Here is a 26,581-nt window from a genome sequence, read left to right on the forward strand (position 1 = left end):
TCATGGAGATAAAACAGGGAAACACCTCTCAAACAAAGGACAATATTAGCTACTTTTACATCCAGAAATGATGCATGAAGAGTGAAGATTGTGAACACAGTGGCAAAACACAAATGTTTTTTTCACAAGAATCTCAAGCTGCTCTTCACTCTAGAGGTGACATCACGCACTCTAAGCTGCGCAATACACACCCATTATAAAGTCAGAAAAGGGCTGAAAAATCATAAAAGTTAAATTGCTGCAGTTCAAAAAGTTAAAAAGATATCGAAAAGCTGAATTATGCGGCAATAGTTCAGGGTTTTCTCAACATTTGAAAGTTGAAATGGTGTCTGTAGCTGAAAGTATGAGGAAGTTGAAGGATTTGAAAGTTGAAGAAGTTTAAGAGGATTTGAAAATATTCTCCATGGAGATCCCATTCAAAAATAAAGTTGCTAAAAGCTTAATAATTCAAAAAGTTTAAAGGTGAGAAATAGAAAAAGTCATAGCAGAGATGATACGATCACACAAAAGCAACAAGTGCAGAGCTACCACTCCACACACAATGAGTCATGATTGTAGATCAAATATGTCCTCCATGACCATTAACGTTATGTTTCTTCAGCTTTCTATAACAAGGTTTAGGCTTGTGTGGTGCGTTAGCTTTAAAGGCTTCGTCATCTGAAGCGGTTCGTTTTGTTGAACTGCACGAGAGCCTCCGTGTGATTTGTCTGCGCACACACGATCTTTGGCCACGCCCAACCAAACCGCGCACGTTTTCAACGTCATTCCAAAACACAGTCGGGGACGTTTCTCGATTCAACACCCGCCGTTTAAGTGTTCAGAAGTTTGTTTCATTCGTTGTTTTAATGCACTTCGCTAAAAGTCGTATTAGCTAACAGCTAGCTCGGTCGGTGTAAAAGAAAACGGGACACTTTCGCCTCTAGTTAACGTCGCACAAATTGACGTCACCGACGCGTCATGCGTGACAGCTAGCCGAGCGCCGAAGCTAAAAGTCTTTGAATTTGGAGTTCTGTGCGATGCAAAACAAACTCAAGCGGAGCAAGAAATGTAAAAACGCTTTGTGCCCGAGCAAAGAAGTGATAACGTTGGTGTTGTCAGAGTCCAGCTGCTGCCACGATGAAACATCACCAGAAAGAGATTCAGCAAAAGACACGCATGTCGCTGCTGCTGCTGCTGCAGGCATCTCCACCAGAAAAGTTACACCACTTCAGGAGCAGAGAACGACCTTTTGCGCAAAACACGTTAAAATTGCGCCAATTTTCTTCCGTAAAACGCAGCACGGCAAAAGTAAACGGAGCAGCGACGGGAAGCCGGGTCGGCCCGCGGAGAAGCTGCAGGAATCGGTGCTCCCTCTCCAGATTCCAGATGTGCAGCTGGTGACAGGTGGGCAGCGTTTATCAACAGTTCCTCCGCTGACGGAGAGAAAGAGGTCCCGGAGAGGACAGCTGTCACCCTCGGCTCTGCACAGCTGTCTGGAGGAAATCCAAACATCCAACCCAGCATTTCCAGTCAGAGCAGTGTTCAGCACTCTGCAGAGGAAAGCGTGCGAAAGGCCGCAGGACTCTGGATCCACAGGTGAGATTCTGAATCTGCTTTCATGTCATTCATTATTCGCCCATCAAGCAGGGATGAAGGTTATATTGAGCCGCCCAACTGAACCTGTGCTGCCATGATCAGTTATGCCTCTCTCTCTCCCTTTTTTTCCCAAAGCAGAAAGTATAAGCTCCCTACAGAATATCTTACAAGCAAAGAGGAAACGAGGAAACGAAAGCTCTGAGAGGGTGCCCAAACGCCTGAGGTGTAGTCTCCCTGCAGAGGAAGCCTTTGGCGGGGGTCGACGCCTCGTGTCGGCCGTCCAGGAGAGCACCGTCCCGGTGAAGAAGCAGCCCAGAGGCAACGAGCTCAGTCGCCCCCACAGACTGAGGCGGCAGAGGGGGAGCCCAGCAGGCCCGGAGCCGTACTCTGGAGGGATGGATCACGCAGGATCTCACAGCCAGTCGCTCAAAACCTCTGGTATCCCCCAAAGAGGTAAACTTGTCACATGATGATTGCTCATTGACATGTTTTATGCCATTTTCGATAGCAGGGAATTAACTCCCCCCCCCTTCCTCTCTTTTTGTCCAGATTCCAGTTTCGAGGACGTCCTCTGGACAGACAAGTACAGTCCTCAGCATTCAAGAGAAGTCATCGGCAACTCTGCCTCTGTGAATAAACTGCAAATGTTAGTTTAACACAATGAACTGCCTTCCTGTCTCAGATATATTGGACTTGAAATCGGTGTGAGCATAATCTATTGTTTTTCCTCGATGGAATTCAGTTGGTTGACGAAATGGAAACTAAGAGCCGACTGTGACGAGAGGAGAAAAATGGACGAGAGGAAACAAGAAGAAAACAGCAGTAGTATGTGTGGGCTGGCATTTTGCACACTTCTGTACAGGGTTACATTTTTAATGTGGCTTCGAATGAGCCTTGACCAAAAAAGAAAAATCGGCACATTTTTGGGTAACCAAGTGTCTTTTAATGACTCAGGGTTTGTGTCCTCCTGTGCAGACTTGTGGGACTATGGAGACTTCCAGGGTGAGGCTGGGCCAGAGGACGACAGAGAGGCGCCGCTGTGCAACACCGCGCTGATCACGGGACCTCCAGGTGTGGGCAAGACCGCCTCAGTGTACGCCTGCGCCCAGGAGCTTGGCTTCAAGGTTGGATTCAAACTGGACCGATGCCTTTGTGTCCATGTTGCCAATCTTAATCCATATTCATATATCTTACACTGCTCTGTGGCTCATGGAAATTATGTCCATTGGCTCAGAGGATCTGAAATACATCGTGTAGTCGCACAAATCCACAATCGTCACACCGCGAATTCTAAATGAAAGCGAGTCAATTTGAAATTGATGGTCGAAATTAATTACTTAAATGTTTATATTTTCTGGACCGAATCATGAGAATCAATAGTTTCGAGACTGCTTTTCGCGGCACAGAATAATCTGGACACCAAACTTTAAATAAGAGGAATTATCTTTCATCTGTCCTTTTCCTTTTCCAATCACAGGTATTTGAGGTGAACTGCTCCTCGCAGCGCAGTGGCCGCCATGTTCTGTCCCAGCTGAAGGAAGCGACCCAGTCCCACCTCGTGGAGATGTCGGGGAAAGACCCACTGAAACCAACGTACTTCAACAACTACGCCATCAACAGCTGCACTCCTAAATCTGAGACTTTACCTGGTACGACATAGATGATGATGAAAAACCTCTTTCAACAGAGATTGTTTTGTATGAAAGGTGAAAAGCTCTTGGCGTCAGGTGTGTGTGGTGTTTACATGCATATCCGCAGACGGTAACGGAGGCCTCGTTGTATTCTTTTCTTCAACAGGAAAAGCGGTGCGTCCCAAAAATGTCACCTCCACCTCAAAAAGCAGAGCGGCACGGAAGTTTGGCCCCTCTTGTCGCCAGGGGAAAACCAATCCAGCCACCGTCACGTTGGCCAACTACTTCAAGAGGAAGGCCAAAGCGGATCACGTTCACTTCGGCGGTCCGTCGCCGTCTGAAAAACCAGACGGCGAGAGATCCGGCGACCCATCGGCGGACTCGGATCAACCGGCGCCAAAGAACAGAAAGACGGCCACGTCACTCATTCTGTTTGAAGAGGTAAAGCGCGCTGTAAGACATCGACTTTAATGGAGGCCGCACAAATTCTGTCTGGTTTGATCCGTCCCCCCTCTGACTGTCCGCCCCCACAGGTCGACGTCATATTTGATGATGACGTTGGTTTCCTCGCAGCCATCAAGACTTTCATGACGACCACTAAAAGACCGGTCATTTTGACCACCAGTGGTAAATGCACAAGCTGTGTCATTTTTAGACGAGAAATGCATCGAAGGACGAGCTGTGATGCAAATAAAATGTCTTCCTCAGATCCTTCATTCAGAGAGAGATTCAACTGCAGCTTGGAGGAGATCCTTTTCAAAACCCCATCGGTGGTGAGTCAGGTTCTTTGTGCTTATAAAGGCTCCTCACACATGCAGAATCATTGGAGCGAGTCTGGTCGTAAACGTACTCCATCTGTTCCGAGGTGAACGTCTGTAGTTACCTGCAGCTGGTGGGTTTGGCTGAGAACGCGCGACTGGAGTCGGATGACGTCCGTGGCCTCCTCGGGCTGTCCAGGGGGGACGCCAGGCGCTGCCTGCTGCAGCTGCAGCTCTGGGTGCACGGGGACGGAGGACGGGCGTCTCGGAGTGGAGGCTCGCCTGAGGAGCCTTCTCGTGTGCAGCGTAAGTTGCTCTGACTAAATAGACGAGGACCAAAAACAACACATTTGCAGGGTTGTTTTTCCTTTAACTAGACTCGAGTGTTCCTGAAAGAGGAGACGGTGAAGACTCCCGACATCCTCATCGTGTAACAGGCTGCACTGCTAGCATGCTGGGTCTCCATCATGTGACCCAACACCAACTGTTGAACCTACTAAAGGCAAGTGTTGATATCTGACCCATAATGTGAACAAACGTTGTTTGTCAATACTTTCTTTAATTCTCCAGCGTCAGTTCTGGTCTGAAATAGACATGAACAAGCTCCTGGGGCTCCTAGCGGAGAGCTGGAGAGGAGGCGTTCCTCTTCTCTACTCCAACCTGGAGCTTCTTCTACCCATCGGGGCCAGGGGGACCTCTGACCGCGACCCTCGCATCGGGCAGCTGGACGCAAATGTTAACAGAGAGGCACCAGCCACCAACGGCACATCTGTTAAGAACGCATCTCGACTCAGCAGAAGGAAACGTATCCCAGCGACGCTCGACGCCTCGTCGTCTTCCAGTTCGACGCAACATCCTCAAAGAGCATCATCACCGAAGGGGGCCGCTAGCTCGAGAGACGAGATGGAAGAAAGCGCAGCCAAAGCGGCGACCGACTGTTTGGAAGCCTTGACGGACTTCTTTGACCTCATGTCGTACCTCGATTCCACAACGCCAGCCGCCGCGTGCCGATCCGAGGCGTTTGTCTGGACAGGAGCTGAGGTGAAGGACGGCTTGTTGGATGAGGTGAGCGAGGACCAGGAGGTGGGCGGGGTTTGGAGCCAGGCGAGGCTGTCTGATGTTCAGGCTGCGGTTGAGGGATTGGGGTGTCACGGGTGCTGTCGGCGAATGTCGGAGGCGTTGACCGAAGCTCGAAAACACAGACGGGAACAGGGAGACACAAGGTGGGGGAGGCTGACGGAGGGACTGGTGTTACCTGCCTCTTCAAAAAGACAAAGCCTCACCTTTAGTGCTCGTCCACCGTGCGCACCAAGGTGAGTCTGATCGTTTACTGTCTGGCATGTTTGTTTAGAAAACACAAAATGTCTGTTCCTCACCGCCACTCGGGGGGTTCCAGTGTGTCCAAAAGGAGGTATGAGCTGAGCAGGACCATTCTTGGCAGCGCGCCCTTCAGCCTGCTGGGGAACAGACGAGCGGTCGGTGTCGACTACATGCCGGTCCTCCGCCACATCTGTCGCTTACAGAGAGCGCAGGAACAGAAAGAGGAGCCAGTCAGGTGAGCCAGGCCCAATACAGACTTAAATAACGTTCCAATTTAATATTTGTAGGATACAATGTTAGTGCATCAATATAATACCAATAAAATACGAAATTCAAATGATTTATCCCCCACGTTAGGTGTCTGAACTACCTCAGCAGCACACACCTGGGCCTCTCAAACTCAACTATTCAACTCCTGGCAGAAGAGTTCTCATAGAGAGCCTCACATACCTCACCTTTAATGTGCATTTATTTAACCTGAATACTATCTCCACCGAAATACTGTCAAATGAATTGAATGCAGTTAAGATGAGAAGTTGTGTATGTATTTACAGTTTTGTCATGAAAAGTAAAATAAAACTATTTTTGCAAATGTCGACCATTTATTTTAAAGAATGTAGAGCACTTTGATTGGTGTACTGAGACCATCGCAGTGTTTTTCATGACTTTTAATACAAACGAACCGGAGTGAAACAGACAGACAGCATTTACTTTATGGAAGTGTCCAAATCAAAACATGTAACGGTAAGAATATTCAAGACTTGACTGTACTAAATGCACCATGAATCGCCACCAATTCTGTTCCAAGAGGTAAATGTTTTGGTTTAAGTCCAGAAGGGCTCAGAGCGCCACCCGGGATGTTTGTTTTGGTGGATGTCGTGCTCTGTTCGAGATCGGTCCACGTGGTGGCTAACTGGAGGATTCGCCGAGTAGCTCGTAAAAAGCCACAGCCTGAAGCAGAGCGTCACAGAGTTCCTCCCCTCCTCTTCTGCTGCCCATCTGGAAGGAATTCCTGTGTTTCACCAGCAGCTCTGGGGGGAAGTTTATCCTGGGAAGCTTCTGTGTCACCGACTCGGTCATCAGCTGTCGCACCGTCTGAGCACCACTGGTCCGCGACTCGCCCACCATGAGTCCGAAGTGACGTCCCACAGCAGGACGCATCATGTTCAAAACTCTGAAAGAAGGAGAAGGTCATTTGATGAACCGTCACAGACTTCAAACAGTTGCCACAAAAACGTGTGTATGTACAATATTTTGGTGCCTTTCATATTTAAAAAGTCATTAACATGAAATCCCCCCCCCCCCCCCCCCGACCTTGGAGGACTGTTGGACTCGGGTGCTAAGTTTCTGGGCTCAAGCAGAGCGAACAGCATGGCCTCCACGGCCCTCATGTGGGCCATGATGGGGAACAGGGCCGTGTTCTGGACCGAGATGGAGGATTTCTCTATTATGTAGAAGTCAGCCGACGGGAGGAGTGCCACAGCTGCAGAAACCTAATGGAAGAAAAGAAAAAGGACAAATTGAGCAGTAGTATATGGGCTTCTATTCTTTTAGTTCCACATTGATGTTAATAACAGTCAAAACAAATGGACAATAGGTGTTGAGATTGAAATAACATGAACATTTGGTATTTATACTCACATCATTCAAGTAAGCAGAAGCCATGTATGTTCCCCTCAAGAAATTTGGACAGTCCACCTGTTGCCACTCAAGCACGGTCATCCCACGGTCCACTTGAGCCCAGGCGATTTTATTAGTCCCACATACTAGTGACACAATATTACTGGCCTCCTGAGTAAACAAACAGAGAGGCATGACAGGTGGTCAACTATGAAACTGAAATGAGACAAATGCTGGATCTAGGGACCCCCCCTCACGTGAAGTCAAAGGGCAGGTGTGTGAAAATGGACCAGGACCTCACCTCCAACCAGGACCTGTCAACTTCCGGCCTGATGAACTTGGCCAACTGGATCCTCACTTTCCTCTCCTTCTTCACCGGGTTGAGGATGGAGTTGAACACCGTGACGGCGCTCTTGTGCTTCAGCAGCGGCACGTTCACCACGCTCTCCAGGGTTTTAAAGGGTCCGTTTTTAGTCCTGTACTCTACGAGGTTGAGCGACTTGCGGCCTCTGAGGAGCTTCACGCCCGCCAGCTCTGACGGCTCGGCGGTGTTCAGCAGCTGGAGGATGGCGGCCCGTTGCTCGGAGGTGTAGCAGGCATCCAGGGATCTGTTGTCCTCCTTGCAGGGCTCAGAAGTGGAGGAGATGGCGGCGTTCAGGGTCTCGAAGCCGGCCACGGGAACCCGGCTCCGCCAGCAACACGTGCACTGGAGATACCGCAGCTCTAGGTCTGGGAGGCAGCCGTGCTGAGGGCGACGGAACAAGCCTGAATGTCCTGCATACTGACCTGCGGGGAAATACAAGAAGGAGCCGACTGGTCATTTCAGACTGTGTTCAGGTGGAATAAAACCTGTTACACGGGGGGCTCTCCGCATTCGTGAGTGGAGGTCCCTCGTGACAGTTAACTTGACGTTACTGTGAGTTTGTCAAACTGACTCAAAGGCTATGTAAACTCAAGGACGTTGTCTAAAACAGAAACACTATCATCACCTGGATCAGTTCAACTGAGCAATGAAAAGTAGCTAACTTGAATTAGCTTAACACTGCTAGTCTGTCAATGAAACATGTCCGCAAACAACGAATGGAACGTTTCTACAAAACTTACTTCTCTGAGCGACAGACGACAGCAATCGCCTGGCGACCCACATCATTTTTTAATTCAAATAAAGAATCGATTGTTTTATCGTCAACATCATACAAGTTGCACAACTTTTCCCTTTCGGTTGTTGTCCAGCAGGTTTTAACCGACCGGCGTCAAACCACAACACCATTGCAATGGTTCCGGTGTCATGTGGACGTCTGTGTGTTTCCCTCCTGATAAATTAATGGCGCCCTCTAGTGGAATAAAGGGTAAACAAATATATATTTAAATATAAATATAATATGTAAAGGATTGGTTCAGCTTTTAGGGAGGGGGGCAAACAAATGGACGGGCAAAAAGTATTCGACATAACTGCTATACCGCCACTTAATGTATGTGAGTTTGCAGAGTCATTGCAGTCATTCATATGGCGCTGATTACAGCTACACTCACACACAAGTTCATATTGGTCTCTCTGACAAGACCTCTGCTCGGGTTGAAATTGAACGGAGCTCCACTGGGATTTACATGAGGTCACTTCGGTCACTTCTATTTTTAAAATAAAGGTTAAGCTCTAATTAGTGTCGTGTCCTGTTGAGAGGTCAAATCAGGTATAATCATTATCACACGTTTGGGTGGTGGACCAAAAATGTCTTTTAAAACTTTTAAACAATTAAATAATACGCTGTTAGAGGTTTTACAGAGTGTTTTTTTGTTGTTACTTAAATGTATGTATCTAGAAGCCTCTTATAGTGTAGAGATGTTTTTGTAATGTCTACCCTGCATTTGAATGTGATGGAAGACTATTTCCACCAGCAAAAATGTTTCTTTTTTTTTTTTTTTACTGGTGGAAATAGGCTTCCATAGTTTCATTTAAATCAGTTTAATTTAATATTTTTAAATGTTGACATCCAGTCAAACTCACAGTTGTGAGCAACACACAAGTCGATCAGTCGCTGTAAGCCAGTCACCCTGTTACACAGTGACATTAGTTTCACTTCCTTTCTCTGTTATTTCTGGACCTCTGCGTTTGTGTGCAGAACAATGAACTTCATGATGCTGTGCTGGTAAGAGGAAATGCTGGGCCACTGGCCAGTGAGAAGAAGTGATGTTTTTCACCTGCTACGGAGCGGAGCAGCACTCTGCCGTTCATGTGTGCGTTCAGTATGGAGTTAATACCTAGTTGCTCTTTAATTGGGACTCGACAGTCAATCTGAGCGAAGCAAACCACCTTCACCTATGGCCAGTCTGGACAGAAATAACAAAATCCTGCTCGGTTTGGTGCAACAGCAGGAACAGGGAAACAACATGTGTGCTGACTGTGGAGTTCCTGGTGAGTAAGATTCTTAACCACAATATATTTATTTTGATATGATAGAGACGTTGTTTGTGTTTGTCCAACAATGTTTTGTCATAAACCATCATACCTGTTTTCTGTGTTTAATAAAGTTAAAAGAATGATAAACGGTAACCTGAGCCATCAGGCCACGTTTGTTAACGTTTGTTAACAGAACGATCTCAAGTCAGGTTTCATAATTCATGATCAACTTTTATAAGGGGGAAGTGGTGGCTGTTTTCTGTAGTATGACCTCATTGTATATACATACACACAAGGCTGTTGCCTTCCTTTTGCTCACAGAGCCTGACTGGGCCTCCTACACTCTTGGTGTCTTTGTGTGCCTGAATTGCTCTGGGATTCATCGTAATTTGGCTGATGTCAGCAAAGTGAAATCCATACGTCTGGATCTCTGGGATGATTCCCTCGTACAGGTATAGTTGTGTAGTTTGTATATATTTTTGAATGGATAGCTAATGGCTAATAATAAGTATGATCATTTATTCAATTTATGTTTTTTATATTAAACACTTAACACTGGGAGAATATTCTTATGTAGACATATTTTTTTTATATGTTACATATATGTGTAGGAAGTAAAATACTAAATACTAAAATAGTTCCTACCTGAAATTGTTATGATTGATAAACAGCACTGCAGGTAGAGGACAATATGTGTTTTGTATTTTGGGGTGAGCTGTCCCTTTTGATGCTCTATTTTGGAATAAATAAGAATTGCGACTTCTTGTGTCTCACATCTTGTGGTTTCAGTTCATGCGGGAGAGGGGCAATTCCGCAGCCAAGGCCCTTTATGAGAAGTGTGTCCCTGCCTTCTTCTATCAGCCGCAACATAAAGACTGCATGTAAGTGACTGCCATTTGCCCTCCACTCACCTCGTCAGCACAATGGAAGGGAAAAGTGAAGTGTATTTCTAGTGGATGGGTGTGGAGAGGTGGAAAGAGGAACAATCACTGAGTTGGGTACCAAGGTGGAGCTATTACGTCAGGCAGTATGACTCATACTCAGTGACAGGCCGACACATTTTCTGGTATTTATTTAAACACTTGTCTTTCATCCATGAGGAAACAGTCATGCTTTGTCGTAGTGTTCTTAAGGATCAATGGATCCGTGCAAAGTATGAAAGAAGAGAATTCACAGGAGAAAACAACAAGCAAGCGTATTGCTCAGGTAATTAACTGCCATTATATTAACATACAAAAAAGACTTGTGCGTTGTTGTTTTTTCCTAAATATGATTCTACAAGAAGTTGCGTTGCTCTTCATCTCTTTTATTTATTTGATGTATCTAACCCAGACCAGTTTGAGTCAACACTATGGAAGAAGGGCAAAGACAACAAACAGTTTTTGAAGAGGATCTTCCTGCTGTCCCGGAAAGACTTCACCCTCCGATACTTTATTAAAGAGGATGTGAGTTTTGCCACATCGCCATGTCGTCTACAATGTTGTCTGTGCGTTCATGGGCCACTGTCAAATACCCTTTTTGTTTCTGATCTTGTGAAATCCTTCCTCGGTCCTCTCATTAACACCAAGTCCAAGTTTCCCAAAGCCGTCATCTCCATGAAGGATCTTAACGCAGTCTTCCAGCCAGAGAAGATCAGTCACGCTCACGGTCTGCAAATCTCCTACGTGCACGACAAACACACACGGAATCTGTTTGTTTATCACGAGAAAGGACAGGTGAGCTGCAGTTACACTTGAATGTCTTACAGTACATTTGAATCTCGCATCTGAAGTGAGGTGCATCTCAAAGACTAGAAGTGCAAAGACGATCGATCGCAACATAACACCAACAAATACAGTTCTACAGTTCAGGAAATTGAGCAGAAAATCTCCACATAATTGCATTGTATAGTGTATTAACATACACTAATGTGTGTCGTAGTGAAATATAGCTTCTATGTTTAGCTGTTCCTGGTTTTTAAAGCTCTATTTTTATTCAACCTAAATTGTATGAACTATCCGGACAGTGCACTTGCATTGATGCAGATTATATCTTCCCCCATATGCTCTTCAATATCTGATGCCTTATAGGTAATTGTGTCCTTGTTCAATGCTATTCGGGCAACGCGCTTGGCTTACCTCCAGAAGAAACATCCCACTCTTCGAGACAGCGACGTGAGACGGAATTTTTAAGTCTTTGATATATTTGTAAAGTCCCAGGTGCAACGTTTGTTCCGGTAACATTGTTACCTGCGTCTCTTTGCACAGTTAATACCTCACTTAACGGGACATTGCCTGAAGGAGGGGTACATGGAGAAAACTGGCCCAACGGTTCGTCAATTATCTGAGTTTGTTACAAAAATTAATTAGATTTATTCATCATTTTTCTACCTGACAAATGAATTTGATCAATTCTCCCTCTCTCTGTCTCTCCCTCTATCTATTTCTGTCTCTATTTCAGCATCGGGAGCCATTTAAGAAGAGGTGGTTCACACTGTGCTCAATGAACAGAAAGCTTCTATATTTTAAAAGTCCACTGGTAATTAACAGATACCAACCACAGAGTCTACAATGTCTGTGTAAAGAATTAGACAACTACATTTATGTGTACATTTACAACGTTTATGCATTCAAATCAAATGTAGGGGAATATTTTGGAAGTGGACAACATTTCCAGGAAAATATGCAGATATTGAATTGCCTGATTATAAAACATGAAACAATACATATAGTTCGTTTCCCCCGTTAGGATGCCACTGAGTTGGGTGCGGTCTTCATTGGCACGGAGGGCCATAGCTACTCCGCTTCAGAGAGCAGCGGGCGGTGCGCGAGAGGAGGCCGGTGGCACTGCGGCGTCACGCTGCACACGCCGGACAGGGAGTTTGTTTTTATGTGCCAGCAGGAGCAGCAGCAGCAGGAGTGGTTGGAGGCCTTCAGAAAGGTCATCTCTCAACCTATGACACCAGAGGACTATGCGAGTAAGATACTGTTGTTGTCAATAAGGATCTTCCAGTGTTTCCCACCATGTGAATATCCACTCCTAACTCTTCCTTCCTTCCTTTCTTTCTTTGATATAGACGAAGCCAACATGACAAGGGGGAAATGACTGGAGCAGTTCTACCTGTTGGTTTGCAGGAGCTCAGGATGCAATAAGTATAATTTTGGGACATAACAGACTGAAAGCTTCTGCTTCCAAACCCTGAACCTGTCGGTGAGGAAAAAGTTGGAGACAAACTCACTTTTAATAACACAACTGCTCGACAGCACTAACAACACTTTGCACAGACTGCGTCAGTGATGATGCCTTGAGAAGTTGCTGCTCAGAGGCTTGAATTTATTGCATTGTCGTTGCCAGAATAACATCAAACACATGTTGTATTTATTAAAAAAACAAGGCGGGAATAAGTTTGAATGTATAATTGTTCTGTCGTTATTTAGGATTTTATATTTCACTCAATTTGCACATTTTGAAAAGATAAGTTTAATTTTTTTCACACACTGATTTTAAATGTCTATACGTTTCATGAAAGCTTTTCATAATGTCTAATAAATTGTATACACAGTTGATTCCTGCTTTTAGGAATTCTAGAGGTACATATATTCCTCTTCAGTCACAAAGGTACAGATCACAGTTGATGATTATATCAGGCATTGCAGAGGGGCCCATATCTGGATGCCTTCATTGGCGTAGGCATGCTATTTTGATGGGCAGATTACCAACCAGGCCAAGTGGCACAGTAATTTGAGCCTTTTTAAGACCTTTATTATTCACGTTTATAGTGTGCATGGTACAATTATGCAAAAATATGTGCTTATTAGAGACACTAAGCAAAACTTATGGTTTCAGCCGTTGGTTTTCTTTCTTTTGGGAGAAAAAGTAAGAGGTCTCACACAACGCCTGGGGTATTCAATTAAAATTCAACGAGGTCCATTTTAGAGTTCCTCATACAAAGGTCTGCAACATCACAAGAATGTCTAACTTGCGCTATGATTTAGTGCCATATATATATATATATTTGAAGTATGCATGCCTTGTATTAACTTATGTATGTAGTCAGCAACTGACTACATACAAATCAAATAAATAAAGTTCAATTGAATAATATTTCAACAATATTTATTGATATTTTTAAAATTGAACTGAGGAATTATAAATAATACATACTCCAATAATAAATACATGTTCTTCTCTCATTTCAAGTCAAATCCCTGAATGTACTTCGGAAGGATTTTTAGAAGACCTGCCGACTGTTAAAATCTAAGGATGAAAACCCTCCGAGAACATTTCCTGAAGGTTCTCTGAAGGTTTTCTGTGTGTTTTGGACCGCATAGGTTATCAATTGAAGACACCAGAGATATCACTGTTATCCATGAGACGCTCAGTTACAATATAGTTTCCCACCACCTGGTGGCGGTAATGCGTCAGTCAGTTGTTTAACAAGCTCCAATAAGCAGAAGACACTCAGCTAGCCGCTAGCCTGTAGCGGAAGTAAAGGGATCCGTTTTTGAAAAGAAAAAATGAAGACAGTGGTGCCAACCAACGTATGACCTTTGCGTAACTGAGCTACTCATGCTCGATCGTGCGCTGGGTCGCAGGCATTACGCACAGCAAGTCCTCTACTCACACACCACGTCTTCGACCTTATGTACATAGTTTTTGCAATTTGCAAAGGCTAAAAATAAAAGGGAAATAATATAATATCAAAATATAAAGGGAGAAACACCTTTAGTGTGTCAGAATATCATGTGGTTACCATGTGTCCATTTGGGTCTCCAAATGTCCTTTTAGAGCTCCGCCTGGATCTCTTCATGGAAGAAACTCTGTAGAATGGTCATACTTTGTCCAATCTTCTTCAAATTTGAGGCAGTTGTTCACTGATAGTGTAGTTACAGCTCTATACTGTCCTTTACCTGTACATATACAGCCACAGGCAGTTATTTATACTGAAATACTTTTTTATTTTATGCGGACAAAAATCTTCAATTTTTACTGACTCCAAAGGCCCACTGCTCTGTTTCTGTATGACCTACAGGTTTTCTGACACTTTTGATGTATATAGTCAGAGTGGTTCAGAAGCTACAGCCATTTTAATTTGGGTATGTCATTTTAGGCGATTTTGCTCCAAAATAGGGGTGGAGTTGAACAGGTAACAATATAGTTATTGAATACAAATCAAACCAAGAGTGAGATAAATTAGTTAAACTAATAGTGTTAATATTTGAATGGACCCCGGGACACTTTGTACTTGAAAAGTTGGGCCCCGAGGTCAAAAAGGTTAAGAACCCCTGATTTAGAGAACATTCAGGAAATGTTCTCTCTGGGTTCTTTGAAGTTTTTTTAGAAACCCCACAGCAACACTTAAGGGAATGTTCCCTGGAGGTTCTCGAAAGCTTCTTTAGACCCCACCGAGCCCAAAGTGTGTGCCCTGCCCACATTATGCCCACCCTTTGGCGCATTGTGGGCACACTAAGCACACTTTGCCCTTACTTGTACTTCCACTGAAATCCAGGATGTAGGACTTTAATCTGTTTCAAAACAATTTTATAGAACGTAATTGCTACTGAGAATAATATGAGTGTTTCTTACACCACTGATTTGAAGTCACAGTTTTATTATATTGTATTCCTTACTTTAAAAAAAATAATACTGCAAACGCTCTCATGTGCGCGAATGAATCATAGGAATATGATAATTGATTGAATATAATGGATGGGCGAGTTTTAGCTTTGTATGGGATTCTGTTACTAATATACGATCTTTGCTCGTCCATCACAGTCAGAAGGGGCGTGGCGTAAAGCACGCGCGCCCTCTGATGCTCTACCAGTCAGGTTTGAGTGGATATTAGCAGGCTCAACACAGCAGCGGCGGTGACTGCCTGACTGACTCCTGCCTCGCAGGTGGAGTTTCATGAAAACACCGTGTCCGTATCCCGTATATCTAACGGTTTGTACAGCTGTGTGAACGGTGCACCGACCGTCTGTTGTGAACCAGCGGGAACCGGAGCTGACATGCGAATGTAGCCCGTTAGCAAGCGAGCCAGGCCGAGGAGCGCTGGCTGCTCGTCGCCTTCATCCAGACAGGAGCGTAAATGTTCAACACGAGCCAGTTAACCGAGTTCCGCGACGCTGAAGAGGATGCGCAAGGACGTGAGGATATTGTTGGTGGGAGAGCGTAAGTAAAGCTATTCATCGACAGTGTTTAGGTCTGCAGCGTCCGTGTTCACGTTGCACTGGTGCTGCCAGCTGAGCGAGGACTTCTGACAACCAGACCTCTGGCTCATGATGGTCACTTCACTCGTCCTTATTGTTTTAACATCTGCTTTATTGTGATAGCTGTTATTCGGTCTTACATGTTATGTTTGTCAATTGTTGTTATTATTGCATATCATAGGCAGGAAAAAATAATAAATGAACCCTGCATCAGCCATAGCTTTCTAAATCAGTTGGTAGATATTTCATTACGCGACAATCTGCAGTCACTTCATTGTGCCTTGTACGTAGACTAGGAATAGGTTGCTCCTTCTAAATGGATGTTTAGGTGTCAACCTCTGAAAAATATATTGCAAGCTTATTGCCCCATGTAGTGAACACTACAGTCTGCAGAGATCCTCAGAATCTGTCTCATTTGCACTGAACTCTCGCTCCTCTTCCTCCTTCGACAGCCAAAGTGGGGAAGACGTCTCTCATCATGTCGCTGGTCAGCGAGGAGTTCCCAACCGTGGTGAGGAGAAGTGATTATTACGTCAGCGGTCGGAGAGACCTCGATGATGCCTTGAACCTAATGCATGCCTCTGTGGCGTTTAACACCGTTGACGTGTGCCTGTGACTGGTTGCAAACGTGTCTGCGTGTCTTATAGACGTGTTCACGTTTATCCCAGGTTCCCTACCGAGCTGAGGAAATCACCATACCGGCAGATGTCACACCAGAGAGAGTCCCCACACACATTGTGGACTACTCGGGTACGTTAAGCCCACGGCTGTTTCTTTCTTTGGTTGTATATTTGTGTGACACATTGAGAAAGAAGATCCTGGCTTTAACTGTCGTGCACACATCTTTGTCCTGCAGAGGCCGAGCAGACCGACGAGCAGTTGTTTCAGGAGATCTCCAAGGTCAGTCAGTGCGTTGTGCTTTCCTGTTAACCCTCGAGAGAAACGCCGAGTTCAGCTGTAAACATAATGCGTGTCTGTGTTGGTCTCTCTCAAAGGCAAATGTGATTTGCATTGTCTACGCTGTCAACAACAAGACCTCCATTGAAAAGGTGAGCTACCACTGTGCCTAGCATTTCCATAATTGGGTTTGTTGAACAGTAAAACTTGTGGCACACTCGAGGGTGATGATCTATTCCATTTGAATCTTCTCAACCGCTTTGTTTCCCACAGGTGACGAGCCACTGGATCCCCCTCATTACTGAGAACAGGGACAAGGACAGCAGGTGTGAACTTGTCTAAAAAATACCTTTTTTTCTTTTTGTCAGCTCAGTTTTGGAAAATGAAATATGAGGTCTGTATCTCAATTTCTCCGCCAAAGACTATTTTCTGTAGAAAGAGGCCAGTCATGGAGTCCTTCTGGTCGGGTTTGAAGTGGTGACTTACCGTCACGGGGTGGAAAATGGCTCACAAATGCTTCTCTGTAAGCAGAGCGCTGAAGTGGAAATGCATCATATAACGAGCAGATTCAGCTTTATTCTCCCTTTTTGTGTTTTCACGGTGAAATGAGTCACGGCTTTTCTGAGAGGGAAAATACAAAAAGTCCATGAAAAGAAAAGTGTTCTTTTGCACAAAAGCAAAGGTCACTGTTAGATTTCCATGTTTTCAGGCTTGTAAATGAAATGCTGAGTGTCTGTGTGTGTGTGTGTGTGTGTGTGTGTGCTTCAGGGTTCCTCTGATTCTGGTGGGGAACAAGTCTGACCTGGTGGAACACAGCAGTATGGAGACCATACTGCCCATCATGAACCGGCACAGTGAGATAGAGACTTGCGTCGAGGTGAGAGAGAGCGGTGGCTCCGTTTACTGTTCCTGAAGAGTAAAACATTGCAGTTAATGCTGCGAGACTGCTGCTTTGTTTACATTTGCCTGATGAATGCTTCCATATTCAAGTAATGCAATGCTGTTGGTTCAGACCACAGACAGAGTAACAGGAGTGTTTTTAAGTTAACACCCAGACATTGTTTTGACTTTATTGGTGGTGTTTCACAAGCCCACTGAAGACACTTAAGTTGGTGTAAAAATATGAATATCTCAATCAATGGAGTGCCTTTGTTTTTAACTGTACAAGCAAAGCCCTTCATGACGTTTTGTTCTTCCATGTTTATGTCAGCTGTTGTCTGTAATGTGAGTCTTGAAGTTGTCCAAAGAGGTCAAAGGTCACTTGTTTGGGGTCCATAACAAGACTTCATATGCTAATTATGACCATTTTTTACCCAAAAAGTCAAATAGGATGAAGCGATGACATTTTGGACAGACATGGATGTAAACTGCAACTTTACTGATTGTTGGAGGCAAACAACCGCGAGGCATATGATTCTAGTTTCTACTTTGCATGAAAGACGCTATTTTATTTTTTGCTGCTGTTCAGAGTTTAAAACGAGGAAGCACAACAACTGTCCAAGAGTATTTAAAGACTTAACACCCGTCGTGACCTGAACGCTTTTTTTTCAGACTGGTTAATTGAACCAGGCTTGTCGCTCAGACAGATCCTGTGTGTTAATACCCTGACTTAGCTCCAACACACATGTACAGTATATATACACACACACACAGACGGGGATGGCCGAGCTTTGCCAGGACACTGTATTTTCACAGGGTTGCAAAGGTGTTTTAATGCCACGAGGGTATTTTGTGTTGTAGAGCGTATTGGTAAACAGTATAAATATGTATGTACATTATTATTAAACCCCCTTCTTATTTTTCTTGTTTAGTGTTCAGCAAAGAACCTGAAGAACATCTCAGAGCTGTTCTACTACGCCCAAAAGGCAGTCCTGCACCCCACAGGTCCTCTTTACTGTCCGGAGAGGAAAGACGTAAGAGCAGAAATGCACTGTGTGAACTCGGTGGTTGTCAGGAAAAAAAAAAAAAAAGTATGAATTTACGTTCAGCGGAATACATCACCGAATGTCAGCAGGTGAATAACGAAATCATTTTGTTGAAGGAACTTTTTCAATTTTGCCTTTCTGATTCCCAGATGAAGCCACTTTGTGTCAAAGCCCTGACTCGAATCTTCAAAGTGTCTGACCTGGACAATGATGGGATTCTCAACGATCATGAGCTCAATTTCTTCCAGGTGAGTTGACTGATGGCTGCTGGAGCTGACAAAGTGAACAATGGGTTTATTCAAATAAATGAAAGGATGTGACCGTCTGATCGCTCACAGCGGACGTGCTTCAACACCCCGCTGGAGTCTCAGGCGTTGGAGGATGTGAAAAATGTGGTGAGGAAGAATTTGAGTGACGGAGTGTGCGACAACGGACTCACTCTGAAAGGTAGGAATGCACGGATCGGCCTTCCTCACATTCACGTGTGTATATACACACACACACACACACTCTCTGGTCACATTATTCCTGATTGTGTTGTTCATTGTTTCTGTGACGTTCTCCTCCAGGCTTCCTGTTCCTCCACACCCTGTTCATCCAGCGAGGGCGCCATGAAACCACGTGGACAGTGCTGAGGAGGTTTGGGTACGACGACGACCTGGAGTTAAATCAGGACTACCTCTTCCCTCCGTGAGTCTGTCTTTTTCTTTTTTCTTTAGACACACAGCTTCCACTCCATCCTTATTGCTCTTTCAAGGGTAATACTGTACTTTCCTCAAACACAATGCTCCTTTTTGGTTCAATTTAAACATTTTCACTTTTGGTGCCTTTTTGCTCATTTTGATTAAACCGTCAGTGTTGTTGAGCCCTTAAAGGAGGTGATAGATTCAGAGGTAATAGATTCAGTACCTTACGTAACACTGCAGTTATGAGGAAGGAAGGATTAATGTGTAGATTTAATGTGCACAATTTCACCTCACTGACTAATATTTCTACTGAGGACTACAAAGCAAAGTATAACATTTATCCTCTTATTTTTATGTGTGTGTGTGTGTGTGTGTGTATATAAATAAATAAATAAATAATCCTTGTCTCTAGGTTGAAGCTGCCTCCAGACTGCACCACAGAGCTCAACCACAATGCCTACCTCTTCCTCCAGAGCGTCTTTGACAAACACGACAAGGTACAATCCTGTAAACCCGGTTCTGTATTTACTTTACCCTCTGCCCCGGAGAGGCTTTCACAGAAAGCTGCTCAGTACGGCACAAAAAATAAAAATACACCCACGTAGCCGAGGCTGACCACCTGCTGAGGCGTGACTTAACGTGTTGTCACTGAGGAGGGCTTGACGGGAGAATTAGCCGCGAGGTTAGAGTGAAAGTCAAAAGAGTGGAAGTGGCAGCCTTGTACCATGATCTGCTCTCTGTCGTCGTGATTAATGTCCAACTGTGGATGAGTGCTCCAGTCCATCATGTTTGTTTACTCGGGTAGAGATGACAGGCCGCAAACTAAGGGAAATATTTTCCGGCCTGAGCAACCATTTTTCTCAGTAACCGACTTTTGCGTTCATCAGGACCGTGACGGTGCCTTGTCACCGGAGGAGACGAGGGACCTGTTTGATGTGTTCCCCTACATGCCCTGGGGTCCAGATGTCAATAATACAGTTTGCACTAATGACCAGGGCTGGATCACCTACCAGGGATATCTCTCCCAGTGGACGTAAGTGGCGACGAGTTAAGTTTAGGGCTGTGCACAATGTCATTATTTTACAAAACACAATCTCCATCACATCGGTTCCTTTACTTATTAATCTCTTGTTTTGTATCTTTTGCCTTCAACGTTTGTTCAGGTTAACAACGTATCTGGATGTCCAACGATGCCTGGAGTATTTGGGTTACCTCGGCTACTCACTAGTTGCTGAGCAGGAGTCCCACGCATCGGGAATTACAGGTGAACCACACCATCACATCTCCTCCTCCACACTCCTGTTAAATAATCCAGTTGCAGATCTGTGGACAAGTTTCTTGTAACATCACAAATATAGTTGACATACGTTATAACGCAGTAAATCAACCCTGACATAACACCAACCATTGGGCAGTTAAATCTGACGTGAGTTGTGTCCAGCAGCAGTCTGAACTGATCATCTAATGCCCCCCCCCCCCTCAGTGACCAGAGCTAAGAAGATTGACCTGCAGAAGAAGCAGACCCAGCGCAGCGTCTTCCGCTGTAATGTCTTTGGAGACATCGGCAGCGGCAAGAGCGGCTTCCTGCAAGCGTTCCTGGGTAGAAACCACACGGTAAACGGAAATGCAACCGGATTACAGCTGTATACTCTCGCAGCATACTTCTCTTTCTTCTATAAATGGGAGAAGTATCGATACAGACTCGAACAGAATTTGCCCGCTGCCGCTTTCAATCACAGTTTACAGTCCGCTTTATGTCCTGATCTGCTTTTACACAACGTCTCTTTTCTCCTCCCAGCGCCAAAGAACGATCCGAGAGGAACACCGATCCTACTATGCCATCAGCACCACCTATGTTTACGGCCAGGAGAAATACCTTCTCGTGAGTTTCATAGATGCCCCTCGTGTTACTTCAATTACTCATGTTATTTTTGCATTTGCGACTTGTGTCTCAATACAGCTTTTCCAGTGCTAAAACAATAATAATAATGAACAAATTCACCAATATTATATTTGCATGCTATAATTTATTTCATATTTTATGATATTCATATCAAAGACATGATTTATATGTATATGTTCCACTATTAAGAGGTTGTGAACTGGGAACCAGCCTGAGGTTGGCTGTGCTTACCTGGCTGTTCATCTTATCATGTTTACCCAATGCTTTTACCAGTGCACTACTACTGAGAGCACATGCAAGCCCACTGTTTGCAATTCATGAATGAAATATGGCAACTTTTATGTGTTTGCGTACTGTTTAGGCAGAAACAGTGACGCAGAGAATATTGGCCACTATCTGACATGTGAGTAACTGTTGGAACTCGGCCGCGGTCTTCTGACTCTCTCCCCTCCGCCCCTCTCAGCTTCATGAAGTGTTCCCTGACTTCGACTACCTGTCTGATGCCGATCTGGCCTGTGACATTGTCTGCCTGGTGTATGATGTCAGCAACCCGTACTCCTTTGAGTACTGCGCCAAAGTCTTCAAGGTAAAACTGTGCGTACGATTACATGAAAAAGGGGAAACGACACCTTAACCGCGGTCGCCCCTCTCCTTCCCTCCTCAGCAATACTTCATGGACAGCAAGGTCCCGTGTATGATGATAGCAGCGAAGTCAGACCTGCCCGAGATCAAGCAGATGTACGGCTGCAGTCCTCTGGAGTTCTGTAGGAGGCACAAGATGCCACCTCCCCAGTCCTTCACCTGTAACACTGCAGCAGCACCCAGCAGAGACATCTACACCAAACTTACCACGATGGCCATGTACCCGTAAGTACGGAGACTCCTGTCCTTTTTGCACTTTAGGTGCCCAAGCAAAGTAGAACTCAAGTTTTACCATTCTCTCTGTTTATAGGCCCAACCTTCTGGTTTAAAATGTTCTAGAGTCACAGCAGGATATACAGTCCTTTGCTTGCCAATTCATCATGTACACCCAGCTAAAACTGATGCTGTGTAATACAATAAAACCTGCCTTCATGACGGTTACAATGTTTAGTTCTGGGGGATGGCGTTTGTGTTTTACTGCATTAGTTGTAACTAAGCAAAGCTAACGTGCTGTTATGATCACATTTCTTGTTGGTAAAGCAACCAGCTCATAAAGAACTATGATGTTAGGATACTGTATGATAGTTGGTACAAATCATCACTACTGAAGTGGGAGAAAAAAAAAAAATAATTCTGGTGATCTAAGTCTGATCTAAATAGTTTTCTCTTGTGTGTTTTATGAATTCAGAACAGGTGAAGAAAATGTGTTTTTCCCAGGATAATCTTTATTTGTTCTTTAAAAAAAATTGTATCTGTGAAAAACAGTGTTTATTGTTGTAGTACTCATTTCAGCCACAAGAGGCCGGAGTGCACCGCTGGGTGCATGGGACTACAAACGTTTCCTGCCAAGTTAGTTTCTTTCTAACACACAATATATGCACTTTGTGTTTAGAGTGCATGCAGAGATTAAAACTCTTAAGTCATAAACACAGGAGAGAACTATTTAGATCAGAAAATTGATGACCAATTTTGCTCTCATCTCAGGGCTTCCATACATCACTCACTGTTGTTCCTAATAGTCTGTAAATAAGGGAATTGCAGTTGTTTCTGCAGCTGGGTCACAAATGGCAGGAAATCCTGTGTGCAGATGGGAAGCCTTGTTTTCATCCGCAGTCCACCTTATGTGCTAGTTTACAGTTTAAATACAGAGCTGTGCTGAGCGAGTGTCTGTGGCGTTACTCCATGCCTGTGGATAAAGCCGCTCCCTCTGGGGGATGCTCTGCTACTCTCTGCAAGTGTCGGTACCAGACGTGATGCACTTGAGTCTCCATTAATCCTCTGCACCGTCCTCTGAACACGGTGCTGTCGTTCTCTGATGGCACAGCGTTTAGCTCTGTCAGTAAACGTGTTTCCCTTGCTGTGCAGTCATGTTGATCTCTCCCAGAGGCTCACAGGTTGCAGTGCCTCTCTGCACAGCACACATTCAAGATGTACAGTCATTATTCAACTGTATTTTGAGAATAATCCGGGGATTATATGAGTGTACTTGTTTTCCTTGTTGATGGGTTCTGGCTCTCTGCCGATGAGCCACATGCTACTCATTCATTGTTGGTGGCATCTTAAACCTCTTTATCTTGCCTTTCTTCCTCGTGTGTGTGTGTTTTTAAATATAAACTGCGTGTTGGTGTTTTGTCTTCTCCACATCTCTCCTCAGCCACGCTCGGCTGCGCTGCATGTGCACTTGTAACCGGTGCACCTTCTGCTTGTGTCAGAACTTCCTCAACTCTGAGCTGCTGCAGACGGTCAGGGCCAAACTCTACGCTGTTGTACTCAGAAGGTCCTGCTTACCTTTTTTTGTTTTTACAACCCTCTCTTTACACCCACTCTTTACAGTCTCTCGATTGGTCGGCATCGTCGCCTCACGCTTGTCACGTTCATTTCGCCTTTTTTTTTTTTTTTTTTGCTCGCCATTTTTTGCAAAGTTGTCTGTTTTAGGCACCGACTTCTGTCTGTGTGCTGTCAGTCCTTTGACATCTTCAGAAAGCCTTCTGATATCTTCATTTTCCATCTGATGTTGCTTCCTGTACTGCAGTGGGATTGACAGCATGTACTTTTCTATTCTGATCTCGGCCTCATTGTCATTCGGTCGGTGTCAACTTCCTTGTTGTTGGCGTCTTTGCTGGTGTCACTGTGCCTCAGCCGTCTCATCTAACGGAGATGTCTCAGCTAATTTCTGGTTCTTGCTATCTCATGTCATAACTGTAGTCATGCATGTCTGTGTTCTGTTTGACTGGCTTTTTTTCTCAGCATGTGTCAAGGCTGCATCCCTGCTCCGTCATTTCATCCATATTTTCCTTTGGTTCATCATATTTACTGTCACGTCATCCTCCCCAGCGACACGTCGTCTCTATCTCTGTACTCTTTATTGTCGTTCCCTTCACCCCCTCTCTGTATTTATATCTCTCTCTCTGTTTAACAGACATGTAAGCCAAGCAGACCTGAAGAGCTCGACCTTCTGGCTGAGAGCGAGCGTCGGGGCCTCTGTGTTTGCCGTGCTGGGCTTCGCCATGTACCGGGTGCTGCTCAAACCACGGTGATTCTCAGGCACCCATGTCCAACCCTCTTTACCCTCATGGTACAAATAGAGCTATTTTGACCTGTCACGACATTAGGCTGTCAGTCTTGCATTTAGTAAACGAAAATCTGTCATTGTTTTGTTTTGGTGGGAAGGGAAAACGTGTCAAAAACATTCCTCTTCTTTTGCATTTTCATTCCATTGTCAATTTATCTTCATGGGAATAAAAACAGAACAGTATTTAATTTTGTACTAAAATTGCTGATTTCCTTAATCAGTTTGTTTCCAAATGTTTGCAAAGTAATATATTAAAATGAAGGTAAGCCGCTGATGAGCTGTAGTGACTAACACGAGGGAGTTGCATACGTATGTCGCTGTTTGGTTGCTTGCTGAATGAAATTAACAATCTCAGCTGTGATTGCGATATGTGAGGTTTGCAATAACACTGATGCTTTTAATGGACTGAACTGTGTAAATAGTATATATATTATAGAAGACTGTATATTGGTTTGTCTTTGTTCAAAAGAGCCATGTCTGATTCAAACTCAGAACACTGAATGCAAAGGTATAATTGGCTCGACAAGCCTGGTTGTGAACGCACACGCACGTTAGCGTTGATATTCACAATGACAGAAATCTGTTTGCCTTTCAGACCTAAACACCTGGATGCACACTTTATTTTCAACGTCTGTACGTCTCAGCAGGTCAGGGTTTGATCGGTGGATGTGTGGAAGGGTCTGCTGCGATGCCGCGTCTGTGTGCGCTAAGATGTTTAACATTGACACTTTACATTCACTCTGTACATTTTGTATTTGCATGCTTCTGAATTTCCGATCACATTCCAGCGTTTTACGACTTGCTGTACAAAAGAACCACCAAAAGTTCTCCTCATTGCGTTCCATCTCCCAGTAATCCAGGGATTGGAGTAGTAAAGTGTATTGACGGGTGCTGACTGGTTAAGTTTGACGGCCCTTGTTGTGATTCCCGCTCACCTCGACTGATCGCAGAAAATGCAATAACGTGGCCTCAGATGTTAATTTCTCGCAAATGGTCCAGTGTGATGGATTCACTCAGCCCTGCCTTGTTTACAATAAACAAATATCTGTATGACATGTGGTGTGATGGAATTTCCTTTCAGTTTCCAAGAGATTTAAAGATTTAGCCGAGCAACGGCCTCCTTTCGCGTGAATACATTCAGGTAATTTGTCTCTTTTGTGTTTTTCTCAACAGCTGTGGGACAGTGATGCTTGTAACACGATGCAGACGGTATTCTTTAAGTATTGAAAAGGAAGCTTTGCAAATTGTTTGTGCCCTTCAGAGCTTCTTTAATGTGCTTTTGTATCTGATAATTCACGAAATCAACTTTATTTTGATCGTGTTCTGACAAAATGATGGGTTATATTTAGTCAGTTCAAATTGTAAGGCACAAGCATGGTACTGACACAAGAGGGCAGCATTGCTTGAATAAAATATCACCAGTGGCTCACCACAAAACGAGTGGCAGCCGTGTGAAGTAGACTTTAAAAAGTCTGTTCATGTGATTAGATGAGTACGCCATAATGAGCCGGTCTGCTCGGGAAGAAGGACCAGGGTCAGATTATGAGGGAGGTGAGTTTTCTCAGTATATAGGAAGCACATTCATGGCTAAGATATAGTATCTTTATTGTATTTATCCAACACAGTACAAAGATATGATCAAGGTATGAAACCCATTTAGCTTTTAAACAAATAGGCCTTCTCTCTCCAAATGAAAGCCACTCAGTAAGAAAAATACTCAAACCATGTTCTCTAAAAATGTCTGACATTTTTCTCTCCAAGCATATTAGTCTGGAGCAGCTTTAGTTAAATCATGGGCAGAATGTGGAGGACTTCACGAGGGATGTGGCTGAGCGGATTATCTGGTTTACTCAAAGTGATGCCCCTGAACTTTCATCACTTCCAGACCTTAGACTGACTGACTGACTCACTAACTTCTTTTTAAAAGCACAACCCAACATTGTGTTAAATCAAGCAGTACCCTGGGCCACTCAAGAGGCCGTGAAAGACCCCCAATTGTAATTTGGGCTTGTTAAATCGATAAGTTCTAAGAAAGACTAGCTGCATTTGGACATCTGAAGCAGAATTTTCTGGTGCAGCTGCTTCGTCAGGACATTTAAAGCACCGCTGGTTCTCACTAATGAGCATCTGTAATTATGTGAGACAGTCAGACACTGTGCTGCATGAGAACTCCTATTAAAATGAAGTCCCTGCCAGCACTCCCTATACTTTCTGGTGATAAGAGAAGCTGACACACTTGGCTAAAAGTGAGGGATGAATGGTTTAAAAAGCAGTAATAGCAGTGCAGCTAAAACGATTGAGATTGAGTAATGGTTGAAATAGTTATCTAAAAGTAATTGATCATTCTTGACATTGTTAGCTAGGAATTGTGGATATATATATAAGCTACTGTTGTATAGTAATTGGCTGTGGCTCAGAGAACAGTTGGTGCCTGTAAAATACACCCGAGACAGACTCCTGTCAAAA

General features: G+C 44.4%; 4 protein-coding genes across 6 annotated transcripts; 3 read left to right on the forward strand and 1 right to left on the reverse strand.

The window, feature by feature from the left end:
* The first annotated feature begins 862 nt into the window (after positions 1 to 862).
* Positions 863 to 5,876, forward strand: atad5b (ATPase family AAA domain containing 5b). Its single transcript, XM_079278607.1, has 14 exons — positions 863 to 1,575; positions 1,714 to 2,028; positions 2,125 to 2,221; positions 2,318 to 2,400; positions 2,551 to 2,699; positions 3,053 to 3,224; positions 3,373 to 3,647; positions 3,740 to 3,833; positions 3,915 to 3,979; positions 4,072 to 4,270; positions 4,342 to 4,466; positions 4,499 to 5,277; positions 5,361 to 5,519; positions 5,642 to 5,876. Exons 1-14 carry the CDS (start codon positions 1,017 to 1,019, stop codon positions 5,718 to 5,720), a joined length of 3,150 nt encoding a protein of 1,049 aa, XP_079134733.1. The 5' UTR covers positions 863 to 1,016; the 3' UTR covers positions 5,721 to 5,876.
* A 63-nt stretch (positions 5,877 to 5,939) lies between these two features.
* On the reverse strand, positions 5,940 to 8,137 carry tefm (transcription elongation factor, mitochondrial). Its single transcript, XM_079278775.1, has 5 exons — positions 8,009 to 8,137; positions 7,206 to 7,690; positions 6,926 to 7,075; positions 6,599 to 6,777; positions 5,940 to 6,458 (listed from the first exon to the last, which is right to left on the reverse strand). The coding sequence occupies exons 1-5, from the start codon at positions 8,052 to 8,054 to the stop codon at positions 6,194 to 6,196; spliced, it is 1,125 nt and encodes a 374-aa protein (XP_079134901.1). The 5' UTR covers positions 8,055 to 8,137; the 3' UTR covers positions 5,940 to 6,193.
* A 995-nt stretch (positions 8,138 to 9,132) lies between these two features.
* On the forward strand, positions 9,133 to 12,630 carry LOC306784329 (arf-GAP with dual PH domain-containing protein 2-like). Of its 2 annotated transcripts, XM_079278253.1 has the most exons (11): positions 9,133 to 9,317; positions 9,624 to 9,754; positions 10,092 to 10,183; positions 10,426 to 10,508; positions 10,635 to 10,747; positions 10,871 to 11,017; positions 11,372 to 11,455; positions 11,549 to 11,611; positions 11,742 to 11,819; positions 12,030 to 12,258; positions 12,358 to 12,630. In XM_079278253.1, the coding sequence occupies exons 1-11, from the start codon at positions 9,224 to 9,226 to the stop codon at positions 12,384 to 12,386; spliced, it is 1,143 nt and encodes a 380-aa protein (XP_079134379.1). In that variant the 5' UTR covers positions 9,133 to 9,223; the 3' UTR covers positions 12,387 to 12,630. The 2 variants fall into 2 exon arrangements, with proteins under 2 accessions (XP_079134379.1, XP_079134378.1); XM_079278252.1 differs by having other exon boundaries at positions 10,635 to 11,017.
* Positions 12,631 to 15,110: 2,480 nt separating this feature from the next.
* On the forward strand, positions 15,111 to 25,144 carry rhot1b (ras homolog family member T1). 2 transcript variants are annotated; one of them, XM_079278150.1, is made up of 20 exons: positions 15,111 to 15,452; positions 15,943 to 16,001; positions 16,159 to 16,240; positions 16,347 to 16,390; positions 16,486 to 16,539; positions 16,661 to 16,713; positions 17,156 to 17,264; positions 18,199 to 18,300; positions 18,462 to 18,560; positions 18,651 to 18,759; positions 18,882 to 19,002; positions 19,411 to 19,495; positions 19,886 to 20,031; positions 20,162 to 20,262; positions 20,482 to 20,612; positions 20,797 to 20,880; positions 21,365 to 21,487; positions 21,566 to 21,768; positions 23,198 to 23,320; positions 23,963 to 25,144. In XM_079278150.1, exons 1-20 carry the CDS (start codon positions 15,416 to 15,418, stop codon positions 24,078 to 24,080), a joined length of 1,983 nt encoding a protein of 660 aa, XP_079134276.1. In that variant the 5' UTR covers positions 15,111 to 15,415; the 3' UTR covers positions 24,081 to 25,144. The 2 variants fall into 2 exon arrangements, with proteins under 2 accessions (XP_079134276.1, XP_079134277.1); XM_079278151.1 differs by lacking the exon at positions 23,198 to 23,320.
* The last annotated feature ends 1,437 nt before the right edge of the window (positions 25,145 to 26,581 follow it).

This window comes from Melanostigma gelatinosum (genome assembly GCF_949748355.1).
Source record: "Melanostigma gelatinosum genome assembly, chromosome: 11".
Lineage (NCBI taxonomy): Eukaryota > Metazoa > Chordata > Actinopteri > Perciformes > Zoarcidae > Melanostigma > Melanostigma gelatinosum.

Excerpts from the sequence above, each read along its gene's own strand:
- atad5b (XM_079278607.1), top strand. The coding sequence starts at position 1,017 with ATGCAAAACAAACTCAAGCGGAGCAAGAAATGTAAAAACGCTTTGTGC. Across the intron at positions 3,834-3,914 it reads GGTCATTTTGACCACCAGTG|ATCCTTCATTCAGAGAGAGA; the intron begins GTAAATGCACAA and ends TGTCTTCCTCAG. Across the intron at positions 5,520-5,641 it reads CAGAAAGAGGAGCCAGTCAG|GTGTCTGAACTACCTCAGCA; the intron begins GTGAGCCAGGCC and ends CCCCCACGTTAG.
- tefm (XM_079278775.1), bottom strand. The coding sequence starts at position 8,054 with ATGATGTGGGTCGCCAGGCGATTGCTGTCGTCTGTCGCTCAGAGAA. Across the intron at positions 7,691-8,008 it reads GTCGTCTGTCGCTCAGAGAA|GTCAGTATGCAGGACATTCA; the intron begins GTAAGTTTTGTA and ends ATTTCCCCGCAG. Across the intron at positions 6,459-6,598 it reads GAGTCCAACAGTCCTCCAAG|AGTTTTGAACATGATGCGTC; the intron begins GTCGGGGGGGGG and ends TCCTTCTTTCAG.
- LOC306784329 (XM_079278252.1), top strand. The coding sequence starts at position 9,224 with ATGGCCAGTCTGGACAGAAATAACAAAATCCTGCTCGGTTTGGTGCAA. Across the intron at positions 9,755-10,091 it reads GGGATGATTCCCTCGTACAG|TTCATGCGGGAGAGGGGCAA; the intron begins GTATAGTTGTGT and ends TTGTGGTTTCAG. Across the intron at positions 10,184-10,425 it reads CCGCAACATAAAGACTGCAT|TGTTCTTAAGGATCAATGGA; the intron begins GTAAGTGACTGC and ends GCTTTGTCGTAG.
- rhot1b (XM_079278150.1), top strand. The coding sequence starts at position 15,416 with ATGCGCAAGGACGTGAGGATATTGTTGGTGGGAGAGC. Across the intron at positions 16,391-16,485 it reads TGTTTCAGGAGATCTCCAAG|GCAAATGTGATTTGCATTGT; the intron begins GTCAGTCAGTGC and ends TCTCTCTCAAAG. Across the intron at positions 21,488-21,565 it reads ACTGCGCCAAAGTCTTCAAG|CAATACTTCATGGACAGCAA; the intron begins GTAAAACTGTGC and ends TTCCCTCCTCAG.